At 43.7% G+C, this 12,796-nt stretch overlaps 1 protein-coding gene across 7 annotated transcripts in view; it reads right to left on the bottom strand.

Moving 5' to 3' along the window:
- Positions 1–12,796, bottom strand: part of INPP4B (inositol polyphosphate-4-phosphatase type II B) — a 665,917-nt gene that overhangs the window by 146,542 nt on the left and 506,579 nt on the right. For all 7 annotated transcript variants that reach the window (XM_056562903.1, XM_056562897.1, XM_056562899.1 and 4 more), the window contains one exon: positions 8,111–8,219. In XM_056562903.1, coding sequence (XP_056418878.1) covers positions 8,111–8,219 — 109 coding nt within the window. The remainder of the gene's footprint in view (positions 1–8,110; positions 8,220–12,796) is intronic.

Below are 12,796 nucleotides of genomic sequence, written 5' to 3'. Positions count from 1 at the left end.
CTTCAACCAAACGTTTCCTGTAGTTGCAGATAAGACGTGCACAACGGTAAGGAGTAACTTTTGACCATTCCTCTTTACAGAACAGTTTCAGTTCAGCAATATTCTTGGGATGTCTGGTGTGAATAACTTTCTTGAGGTCATGCCACAGCATCTCAATTGGGTTGAGGTCAGGACTTTGACTGGGCAAATCCAGTAGGCATATTTTCTTCTGTTTAAGCCATTTTGTTGCTGATTTACTTCTATGCTTAGGGTCATTGTCCTGTTTCAACAACCATCTTCTGTTGAGCTTCAGCTGGTGGACAGCTGGCCTTAAGTTCTGCTGCAAAATGTCTTGGGAATTCATTTTTCCTTCGATGATAGCAATCCGTCCAGGCCCTGACGCAGCAAAGCAGCCCCAAAACATGATGCCCCCACCCCCATACTTCACAGTTGGGATGAGGTTTTGATGTTGGTGTGCTGCTCTTTTTATCCACACATAGCGTTGTGTGTTTCTTCCAAACAACTCAACTATGAAATCAATTCTTGTTTAGAGTTGTATGTATCATAGATTCACTAACAGGGATGTTAGCATATGCCAAAGACTTTTGTAAGTCTTCAGCAGACACTCTGGGATTCTTCTTCACCTCATTGAGCAGTCTGTGCTGTGCTCTTGCAGTCATCTTTACAGGACAGTCATTCCTAGGGAGAGTACCAGCAGTGCTGAACTTTCTAAATTTATAGACAATTTGTCTTACCATGGACTGATGAACAGCAAGGCTTTTGGAGATACTTTTATAACCCTTTCCAGCTTAATGCAAGTCGACAATTCTTTTGTGTGAGGCATCATTCACAACAGGCAATGCTTCTTGTGAAAAGCAAACCCAGAACTGGTGGGTGTTTTTTTTATAGGGCAGGGCAGCTGTAATCAACACCGCCAATCTCATCTCATTGATTGGACTCCAGTTGGATGACACCTCACTCCAATTAGCTCTTGGAGATGTCATTAGTCTAGGGGTTCACATACTTTTTCTACCAGCACTGTGAATGTTTACATGGTATGTTCAATAAAAACATGGTAAGATTAAATTCTTTGTGTGTTATTAGTTTAAGCAGACTCTGATTGCCTATTTTTGTGACTTAGATGAAGATTAGATCACATTTTTTGACCAAGTTGTGCAGAAATCCATATAATTCCAAACGGTTCACATACTTTTTCTTACAACTGTACTTTAGAGGAGTTTCACATGTTTTGAGACAGTTTTTATTCACGTTGTGTGTGCTCAAACCAACTAGATTCATTACTGGCTTACAATCTAAAAACTGAATGAAAGACTGACACAGAAACGCCAAAAAAATAAAATAAAAAAAATAATGCTGTTTGAAACCTTCCCTTAGTTTTTAACCTCTTAATGACCCATGATGATTACTTTCGTCATAGGGCCATTAAACGTGTATGAAGTAGGCTTGGGATTTAATCCATGCCCAGTGGCTGCAAGCTGCTTTCAGCAGTTAAGGTCTGCCTCTAATAGTAGATGCAGAACAATCTCCAACGCTGGCTATTAACCATTTAAATGCTGGTGTCACAGCTAGCATGGCCATACTGCGGAAATCTAAAAAAAAAGTTATAGGGGTCAGAATAAGGTGATTTAAAGCAATAAAAAAAATGGCACATGGCAAAAACTATCCAAATTGGGTATTGTGATCATACCGACCTGACAAATGAAGATAACATCAATCATTTTTTTCTGTTTTGCAGCATATTTTATGGTAAAATACAGGGGCGGACATATCGCTTGTGCAGCCGGTTCAGCTGCACAGGGGCCCAGCGTGGGAGGGGGCCCGCCCTCACACGCTGGGCCGGTCCTACCATCGGACCCAGTGCACAGGGCCGCCATCAGGGGGTAAACCCATACACTTGTATGGGGCCAGGAGCTTCAGGGAGGCCCGGACGTCCCTGTACTTTTTTTTTTCCGGCTAGTCAGTGAGTGACTGCGACTGTCACTCACTGACTCCTGGCTGGGTACCCGTCAGAACTATGACCGGGCCTCATAGTCTGGGGGGCCCGCAGGACTATGAGGCCCGCTCTTTCTAGGGCGCGGGCCCCTTAAGAAGTACGGCAGGGCCGGACAGGCCAGGGGCTGATGGGAGTCGACGTGCCCCGCGCAGGCACGCACGTCTACTCCAGTCACCTGACCTGTCCCGGCGCGATCTCCAGTCCAGCAGCCTCCCGACGGATCCTCCCCGTGCAGTGACACTCTGACAGGAGCAGCAGCTGCACCGAACCCCGGCAGAGTAAGTGAACGGGGTGTGTGTGTGTGTGGGGGGGGGGGGGGGGATGGGGGCTATGTTGTTTGCAGACTACAATGGTGATGAGAGGTGCAGGGGAACTGGTGCTTGGGGTGTTATAGGGGTGATGAGAGGGGGGGGTTATGGGGGTAATGAGAGGTGCAGGGGGTGTTATGGGGGTAATGAGAGGTGCAGGGGGGTTATGGGGGTGATGAGAGGTGCAGGGGGTGTGATGGGGTAATGAGAGGTGCAGGGGGTGTTATGGGGGTAATGAGAGGTGCAGGGGGGTTATGGGGGTAATGAGAGGTGCAGGGGGGTTATGGGGGGTGATGAGAGGTGCAGGGGGGTGTTATGGGGGGGATGAGAGGTGCAGGGGGTGTTATGGGGGGATGAAAGGTGCATGGGGAGGTTATGGGGGTGATGAGAGGTGCAGGGGGGTTATGGGGGTGATGAGAGATGCAGGTTTAGTGGATACAGTGTATAGCAGTATTATATTTAGTGGGTACAGTGTACAGCAGTATTGTATTCAGGTTACAGTGTCTGGCAATATTATATTTAGGGTACAGTGTGGGGCAGTATTTTATTTAGGGTATAGTGTGTGACAGTATTTTATTTAGGGTACTGTGTGGGGCAGTATTATATTTAGTGGGTACAGTGAATAGCAGTATTATATTTAGTGGGTACAGTGTATGGCAGTATGCTATTCATGGTACAGTGTGTGGCAGTATTATATTCAGGGTACAGTGTGTGGCAGTATGCTATTCATGGTACAGTGTGTGGCAGTATTATATTCAGGGTACAGTGTGTGGCAGGATTATATTCAGGGTACAGTGTGTGGCAGTATTATATTTAGTGGGTACAGTGTATAGCAGTATTATATTCAGGGTACAGTGTGGGGCAGTATTTTATTTAGGTTACACTTTCTGGCAAGGTTATAATGATTATTGTCTTCATGCAGAGGATGAGGATCTGCTGACAAAGTGAGGAGCCAATGATGTCTGCATGTCAGACTCTGCAGAGAAGATGGAGCTGGGGGAAGACCTGGTCTCTGGACGAGATGAAGAAGAAAAGAAGACGTCACTCAGGTCACTGACATCATTGTGTGTTCTTATGACTGTCCCATCAGAGCTGTAGTCACTTGTAAGTTCTGCAGTGATGATGGGTAAAACTGTCCAATCTGTGTCTCTTCAGCTGTTACAAAACTACAACTCCCATTGCCTGAGGCTCTCCAGACATGATGGGAGTTTTAGCTTTCCAACAGCTGGAGAACCACTTCAACCGAGGTGATCGGTGGGGGTCTCAGGCCTTGAGTTGTGTAAGGGGCCCCGAAATTTTTGATGGCAGCCCTGCCAGTGCACATATGACAGGGAAACCAGTCTTGCCCAGTCACTAAACTGCTACTTACATCTGCCCATGGGGACTTCCTGGCTGAGGTGCGTGCAGTGAGTGACGTCATCGCAAGCACCTGGACGCTGACGTCCAGCGCAGAGCGTGCAATGATGTCACTTATAGCGCGCACCTCTGCCAGGAAGTCCCCATGGGCAAATGTAAGTAGTGCAGGCCAGGTAAGAGTGTGTGGGTGAGTGAGAGTGTGTGTGTGTGTGTTTGTTTGTTGGGGTTAAGCTACGCTACCTTATGTGGGGAATCTATGCTACCTAATGTGGGGAATATATGCTATGCTACCTAATGTGGGGAATCTATGCTACCTAATGTGGGGAATATATGCTATGCTACCTAATGTGGGGAATCTTTGCTACACTACCTAATGTGGGGAATATGTGCTACGCTACCTAATGTGGGGACTCTATGCCATGCTACCTAATGTGGGGAATATATGCTATGCTACGCTACCTAATGTGGGGCTACGCTACCTAATGTAGGGAATCTATGCTACGCTACCTAATGTGGGGAATATATGCTGCGCTACCTAATGTGGGGAATATATGCTACGCTACCTAATGTGGGGAAATTATGCTACGTTACCTAATGTGGGGAAACTATGCAATGCTACCTAATGTGGGGAATATATGCTACATAATGTGGGGAAACTATGCTACCTAATGTGGGGAATCTATGCTACCTAATGTGGGGGAACTGCTGCCTATCTAATGCAGATTAATGTGAGTTGCAGTGCAATTTTATGGCATATTACTTTTTTTTTTTGGGGGGGGGGGGGGGCCCAGGCACATTCTTTGCACAGGGGCCCTCTGTTGTCTGTGTCCGCCCCTGGTAAAATAAACGGTGTCATTACAAAGTGACATTGGTCCAGCAAAAGACAAGTCCTAACTAGCAGATTATAGATGGAAAAACAAAAGAATTATGGTTCTTAGGCTAAGTTTAAACTATGGAACCTAGGCTTTCAAAGCTGTTGCCGCTGCACAGTGCACACTACCGAATTTTAGCGGCGTATATTTATTTGTTGAAATTCCACTGCCAAAAGAATGAGCTTACTCATTCCTTAGGCAGAATCCACACAGCAGATATTGCAGTCTATGGAATTGGAATCTCTTTCCAGATTTCTTCTGGCTGGAAATTTTGTAGTGTGAACCTTGCCTTAGAGGGAGAGAAGAAAAAAAAATATAAAAATGCACAAATTTTTATTTCCTAGGTCATTAAGGGGTTAATTATAGCAGGATCACATTTTAGTCAATGATAAAAGCTTTTAATGACACATATATTTATCTATACTTATACATATGTATTTATAGTTAAGATTGTTTTACATCAATGTGTCTCAGATAATGTCATCTACGGCTATTTCTACAGTATGTTCCAGTGTGGCTCCCTAAAGCACGGAACAGTAATAAAAGATAGAGTCTATGGTTCCAATTTCTACCTGGTATTCAGTGGGGAAAAAGTTCAGGTTATACTGTATGTCTGTGCCTTTGCATCTAACTCTGCAGTAAGACCATCTTGGGATTGTCTGGACTGACATAGTTAAAATGACAACATCTAATCCTATCTGGATGAACATAGTATGACTACTTTTAAAAACACTTAAAACATCTTTTTTCAAGCTTTATTGGAAATAAAACATACATGGGACAACCTGTGGGGTCTGCAAAAAGAAGATGTGAGGCTTTGGTTTTTATAGAGGCCATTTACTTATATACAGTATCTCACATAAGTGAGTCCATCCCTCACATTTTTTGAAATATTTTCTTATATCTTTTAATGTGAAAACACTGAAGAAATTACAGTCTGCTACAATAGTGGGGCTGTATTAAATCTTAATCCTTCCAATAGTTATTAGCTTCTGAAGTTTTCTGTCGAACTGCTCAATGATGATGTCACGTCCCGGGAGCTGTGCATGATGGGAGAATATCCCCATAGGAACTGCACAGCTCCCGGGACGTGAGTCATCAGAGAGCAGTTAGACAGAAAACAACAACTCAACTTCAGAAGCTAATAACTATTGGAAGGATTAAGATTTTTTAATAGAAGTAATTTACAAATCTGTTTAACTTTCCGGAGCCAGTTGATATATAAAAAAAAGTTTTGGCCTGGAATACCCCTTTAACTTGGTAAAAGCAATAAGGTGGATATAGATTGTGATCTCACCTTGCAAGGTTGTGTTGGCACACAACAACCTTGTGAACGTCAGGTATATATGATTCCTTCGGATCCTGTTTACGGTGCAGCCGTCCGGGTTGCTCGAAATGTGTGGCAGCACACTCGATGAAGCAAGTTTGCAGGGTCTGGAAAAAAAGTTCCCGGGATGTTTGGCGCCAACCGTGGATGGAATAAGGATTCGGTGAGTGTTAATAGGTTCAAAATGTTCTTTATTGCCGTATCAGACGCGTTTCGAGGTCTTGCACCTCTTTCTCAATGATTATGGCATACATACATAAAAGCATGCTTTTATGTATGTATGCCATAATCATTGAGAAAGAGGTGCAAGACCTCGAAACGCGTCTGATACGGCAATAAAGAACATTTTGAACCTATTAAGACTCACCGAATCCTTATTCCATCCACGGTTGGCGCCGAACATCCCGGAAACGTTTTTTCCAGACCCTGCAAGTCTGCTACAATGTAAAGTAGTGAGCACACAGTCTGTACAACAGTGGTTAAACGGGTACTCCGTTGGAAAACTTTTTTTTTTAAATCAACTGGTGCCAGAAAGTTAATCAGATTTGTAAATTACTTCTATTAAAAAATCTTAATCCTTCCAGTACTTATTAGCTGCTAAATATTACAGAGGAAATGGTTTTCTTTTTGGAACACAGAGCTCTCTGCTGACATCATGACCACAGTGCTCTCTGCTGACATATCTGTCCATTTTAAGAACTGTCCAGAGCCAGAGTAGGAGAAAATCCCCATAGCAAACATATGCTGCTCTGGACAGTTCCTAAAATGGACAGAGATGTCAGCAGAGAGCACTGTTGTCATGATGTCAGCAGAGAGCTCTGTGTTCCAAAAAGAAAACCATTTCCTCTGTAGTATACAGACCCTAAAAAGTACTGGAAAGATTAAGATTTTTTTTATAGAAGTAATTTACAAATCTGTTTAACTTTCTGGCGCCAGTTGTTTTTAAGAAAAAAAGTTTTCCACGGGAGTACCCCTTTAATGTTGTGTCCCATCAAAATATCTCATAACACAGACATTAACTCCTTAAAGGGGTACTCCACCAATAGACATCTTATCCCCTATCCAAGGATAGGGGATAAGAAGTCTGATCGCAGGGGTCCCCTGCAGCCCCCCGAGTCACCATCGACCCTGCGGTTTAGCTAACCTTATATTTTAATAGTTCGGACATTTATGCATGCGGCATAACCACATATGATTATTTTTTATTACATTACTTAAAAAATGGGAAAAGGGGGGTGATTTTAACTTTTATTAGGGAAGGGGTTTATTCCCTTTTATTAACTTTTTTTTTTTTTTACACTTTTTTTTTGTCCCCACTAAAAAATGCAATCTTCTGATTGCATATACTCATTAGTGCTCTGCCATAGCATAGCACTAATCAGTATAACCGGCAATCTGCTGTTCTAGCCTGCTGCACAGGCTAGGAGAAGCAGATCACCTAATGGATGACGAAGAGGCAGGTGAGAACTCTCTTCTTGTCCGGTAAGCTGATCGGGACATCACGGTTATATCACGATAGTCCCGATCAGCTCCGCCAAGCTGCCAAGACACTTTTACTTTCTTTTTAGAAGCCGTGATCAGCTTTGATCACGGCGTCTAAAGGGTTAATGCTGGGCATCGGCCCTATCGATGGTGCCTGGCATTAGCCTTGGGTCCCAGATGCCCGTAGCAACCGGGACCCATGTGGTTCAACCTGTTCTCTGCTGGTGAGAATGGTTTAAACCCCGTTAACGGGACCAGGACGTACAGGTACACCGTCAATGTCTAAACCTTGTCAACAAAAGTGAGTACACCCCTAAGTAGAAATGTCCAAATTGGTCCCAAAGTGTCAATATTTTGTGTGGCCATCATTATTTTCCAGCACTTCCCTAAGCCTCTTGGGCATGGAGTTCACCAGAGCTTTACAGGTTGTCACTGGAGTCCTTTTCTACTCCTCTATGACAACATCACAGAGCTGGTGGATGTTAGAGACCTTGTGCTCCCCACCTCTTGTTTAAGGATGCCCCCAGAGATGCTCAATGGGTTAAGGTCTAAAGACATTCTTAGTCAGTTAATTCTGTGCAATAATGAAAGCGGGATGCTGCAGCCGAGATCCCGGGGGTCCCCAGCAGCGGGACCCCCGCGATCAGACATCCTATCCCCTATCCTTTGGTCTAGGGGCAGAGTACCTCTTTAAGATAAAGAGCCAAAACCACTCAAAGCTAAGGTCACGGTATGAACAATCTATGGTTTTTAAATAAATCACAGTACTTACTTTCGTTTTTCGGCCTCAAATCTAGTGAGGAGTCTCTTAAGGCCTCCGCTCTTAAATCCCTGAGAATGTGCTGCTGGGGCACCAATGGTAATAACATCGTACAGGGCATCTGGAGAGAGAAAGACATAATAACCACTTGAGATAAACCAAGTCAAGGAGCAATATGATAAATTTCTCAATCAATGAAACAGGAACTGTGTATACATATTCTATTAACAAGTGATTCATTAGGAAGAACAGCGAGGCGTCAGAGTCTGGAGAACACTAGTTCATCTTCTCGAGTAAGCACAACTAACTAGCTTTTAATAGTCACCATATCCCAAGTTACAGCTTTGTTTTGCATCACGGTGTGAACCAATATGTTATCGTTTTCTCTGTAAGTATAGAAAGGTCTGAACTATGCATTAATTAAATGTAAATGAGACAATGCTAAGTATGCAGATTTGTCATTATGTGTAAAGTTGCCTTTTGTCTTTCATAATGCATGATGTTGAAGCATACTGCTGCACTGCAAAATAAACTATCTTCATACAAAGCAATAAAGGCTTCCCTTAAACAAAATGAAAAATATTTGATGGGAATCGTAAGAGATTTTTTTTCTTCATTTATTAGTCTGTATACAGCTAAAAGCTGCACAATTGAACAATAAGATTTTTTTTTTAATAATTTACCTTAAATTATCATCACACCCTGTAGTCCTATAAGAATGCTTCAGTACACAATAAAGCAATACAGCATTGGTAGAAAGCCATTCATATTCCTGATATAAAGCAACAAAACATAGTGAGGAAGTATAAAATTCCATTCACTGAGCATAAATGCATAAAAAAACAAGGTTGTTACGGGTTGTATGATCCTCGTGGATCACTTACAAAAGTTGAAATAGTCTCCACAACTTTTCAGAAATATTTAAAAAAGTAGCCCAGCATCATTAGGAGCAGAAATGGCAGTTCTGTATCCTGATACCGTATTGTTTTCATTGGAGTGTCCCACTGAGCTAAAAGGCTGGATTCACACCATCCTAAAGAGTTCATATTTCAGCTGCAATACCCTGACCGCCTGCAGCTTGGCTTACTTAGTTCATTTGAACCACAGGAGGTCTGGGTTTTGCGGTCATAATACGGACACTAAAGTGAGTCCTCATTAATGTTGTGTGAAATCAGCCATACTATTTTTGTGCCACAACCACCCATAACAATACATTCTGGAATACTTCTTCAGCTTTCTTCTATATAAAAAAAATACTTTTTAGATACTTAGGCTCTAAGGCCAAGGTGTCAGACCTGCGGCCCTCTAGCTGTTGCCAAATGACAACTCCCAGCATGTCTGGACAGCCGCCTCCAGGAGGTGGGCTCTTCTGGTTAGATACACAGAGCTCCCTGAATTGAGTGTCACTGGCCCCTCCTCTCAGCCACGATTGACAGCTCTAGTGTCCAATCAGGAGACTGATAAAGCTGAGAGGAGAAGTCAGAGAAATTGGAACGCTCTGTGCACCTAAGCTGCAGAGTCCCCTTTCTGGCATTGCCATGGTCATACCTTGTTGTATGCTTGAATACTATTTAATGTATATACTATCACATGAGTCATCTGAATATAACAATTTTCCCTTCAAAATGCATGAGATGATGGCATAATATGAATGTTGGGGGCTTATGTACAGTTAGGAACCAGAAAGATAGAGCAATGTAGAAGGTTTTCTAAATCAAAACTATTCCCTATACCAAAAAAAAGGACATAGTACATTTTGCCCTTAGGATCCCTAACTGCTCCTAACACCCCACCTGCCCTTAAAAATGTTTTAAGAGCTTTAAAAAGCTCTGTATCTTACCTCTCTTTTTGCTTACATAGTGTGAGCTGTCAGCAGGAGGATGTGGAGGTGCCCCAGCAGGCGCTATGTCACTGAAGCCTGCTGGGGGGACTGCTTCCGCCCTCATTTCACCAAGGAGAGCAGTGGAATTACACCAGCCTGGAGAAGGGGAGAAGATGAGACTGCTCACATCCTCATTGCCTCCAGCCGCACAGCCCCGCTGTCCTCTCCCAGTGCCCATGGCTGTGACCAGAAAGCAGGGGTCACAGCCACAGGGACTGTCAGGTAACAGCATGGCTGACAGCCATGTCAGAGTGCAGGGCTGGAGCTGTGTGGCTGAAGGCAGCGGCGATGAGAGTGATGCCAACGGAGGGGGAGGGGGGGTTGGGGTGCGAGTGAAAGTGAGCCTGTATTTGCAAAGCCCTGCTCGTCCTCACTGCACAGAGCCCCACTTGTCCTTAGGGCACAGAGCCCCGCTTGTCCTCAGTGTACAGAGCCCTGCTTGTCCTCAGTGCACAGAACCCTGCTTGTCCTCAGTGCACAGAGCCCTGTTTGTCCTCGGTGCACAGAGCCCTGCTTGTCCTCGGTGCACAGAGCCCTGCTTGTCCTCGGTGTACAGAGCCCTGCTTGTCCTCACTGCATAGAGCCCTGCTTGTCCTCGGTGCACAGAGCCCTGCTTGTCCTCGGTGCACAGAGCCCTGCTTGTCCTCGGTGCACAGAGCCCTGCTTGTCCTCGGTGCACAGAGCCCTGCTTGTCCTCGGTGTACAGAGCCCTGCTTGTCCTCTGTGTACAGAGCCCTGTTTGTCCTCAGTGTACAGAGCTCCGCTTGTCCTCAGTGTAAAGATCCCTGCAGGGTATGTGAGTGAGCACAGCGCTCCCATCTGTCTGATTGACAGGCAGGGAGCTGGGCTGAGCTGGTCATGTGCTCAGCCAGCGGTCTGTGATTTCGGACTCACTGCCAGGCCGACATGAGTCAACATTTTTAATTAAACCAATTAGAAACCAGTTTAATATTGAAATTTTGCTGAAAGGTACTCTTTAAGGCATTAAGGTGCAAAGGGACTTAGGGACATAGGGACTTGGGTCAAAAGTAGGGACTCTGGGGATTATTTATGAATAATGGATTGGCTATATCATTTTTGTTGTTTGGATGCGGTTTTTTTTTTTGGCAGTGTTGCACAAAATGTATCAAATTGTTGCAATGTCCATGATAAATTTTGCGCAGATCCACACATCCACTCCCAGATCTTTTTCTAACGCAGGTTTCAGATCATGTCCCTCGCCATTTCACACAACCCACACTCCTTCTATACAGGCAGTAGCCTTAGATTATAGATTTTTGCCACAATGGCGGTACATTATGCCCAATTGTCAGCAAATTGATTATAATAGTAATATGTTCCTATGTGAAAATATGCCGAACTTTATCTGCCATTAAAGGGTACCTCTCATTAAATAAACTTTTGATATATTTTAGATTAATGAATGTTGAATAACTTTCCAATAGCATGTTAATGAAAAATATGCTTCTTTCTATTGTATTTTTCCCGATCAGTCCTGTAAGCCAGCATTTCTGACTCATGCTGAGGTCCTAAACACTCAGAGCTGCCAGCCCGCTTTGTTCACAGACAAACAGACTGTGAACAAAGCAGGCTGGCAGCTCTGAGTGTTCTCCTTTGTGAACAAAGTAGACTGGCAGCTCGTAGTGTTTAGGACTCCAGCATGAGTCTGAAATGCTTGCTGCCAGGACTGGTAGGGAGACCCCTAGTGGTCATTTCTTCAAAGTGGAAAATTAAATAGAAAGAAGCATATTTTTTAATAACATGCAATTGTAAAGTTATTCTGCATACATTAATCTATAATATATCAAAAGTTTTTTTGATGAGAGGTACCCTTTAACTAGCCCAGAAATTCTGGACTGCCAAGGAGAGACTAAGTCACATATTAAAATTGCTCATATGCCACTCAAAGCTCAATGTAACAATACTTGCAATACTTGTTATAGCAGAAGAATTTCCTGCCTAAGGGTACCCTCTATTTAAATTTTTAGATGTACTTATGTTGCCAGATATATTTATTCTACACATTCCAGCCTAAATCAAATAAAACAGGAAAAGCTCTATGACTCGTTAAGGCAAACGGGTGCCATCAAATTAAGTCTATATATCCATTCACATTCGATTTGTAGGAGTTTTATGTCCCAATCTCCCCCTCATGGACCTTTCATAACAGTCTGTATCCCCACAAATTTCACAGCATTTGGATCACCACCATGTGTTTGGTGAATATGCCTCGAGAGGAATGTATCCCTCTGATTACATATGTCATTGGAGTGATCCCTAATTTGGTGGCAAAATTTTTGCCGGATCTTACCCACGTAGTCCATAGGGCAGGGGCACTGTGCAAAATAAATAACCCCTGAGGTTTTACAGTTTATAAAATCCATAGTTTTATATTCCTTCCTGTCTGATGAACTTACAAAGGTTTTACAAGTGATTATTGACGAGCAGGCTGACGAGCAGGCTACACATGACCTGCACCTAAAGGTGCCATTTGGTTTTTGACCCAACCAGGTACCAGGTCCCCTCTTTCGGGTCAGGTGGCTATGTACCACCAGGTCCCCAAGACTGGGGTCCGTTCTATATGTCACCTGTGGACTGTCTCCCAGAACACATCCGATGTCCTCATCTGCTAGCAGAATGTCCCAGTATTTTTGTAGTATGGACCTCACTTCCGTATGCCTACTGTCAAAAGTCCCTATTACTCGGATAATATCCACATCCTCTTTTGGTGTCTGTTTTGGGACAAGGAGATCCCTCCTTCTGTGAGAGATGGAGCTATCAAATGCGTTACGCAAAACATTATCTGGGTAACCTCT

This window comes from Hyla sarda, chromosome 1 (genome assembly GCF_029499605.1).
Source record: "Hyla sarda isolate aHylSar1 chromosome 1, aHylSar1.hap1, whole genome shotgun sequence".
Classification (NCBI taxonomy): domain Eukaryota; kingdom Metazoa; phylum Chordata; class Amphibia; order Anura; family Hylidae; genus Hyla; species Hyla sarda.
This window is presented reverse-complemented; position numbering and strand designations above follow the sequence as displayed.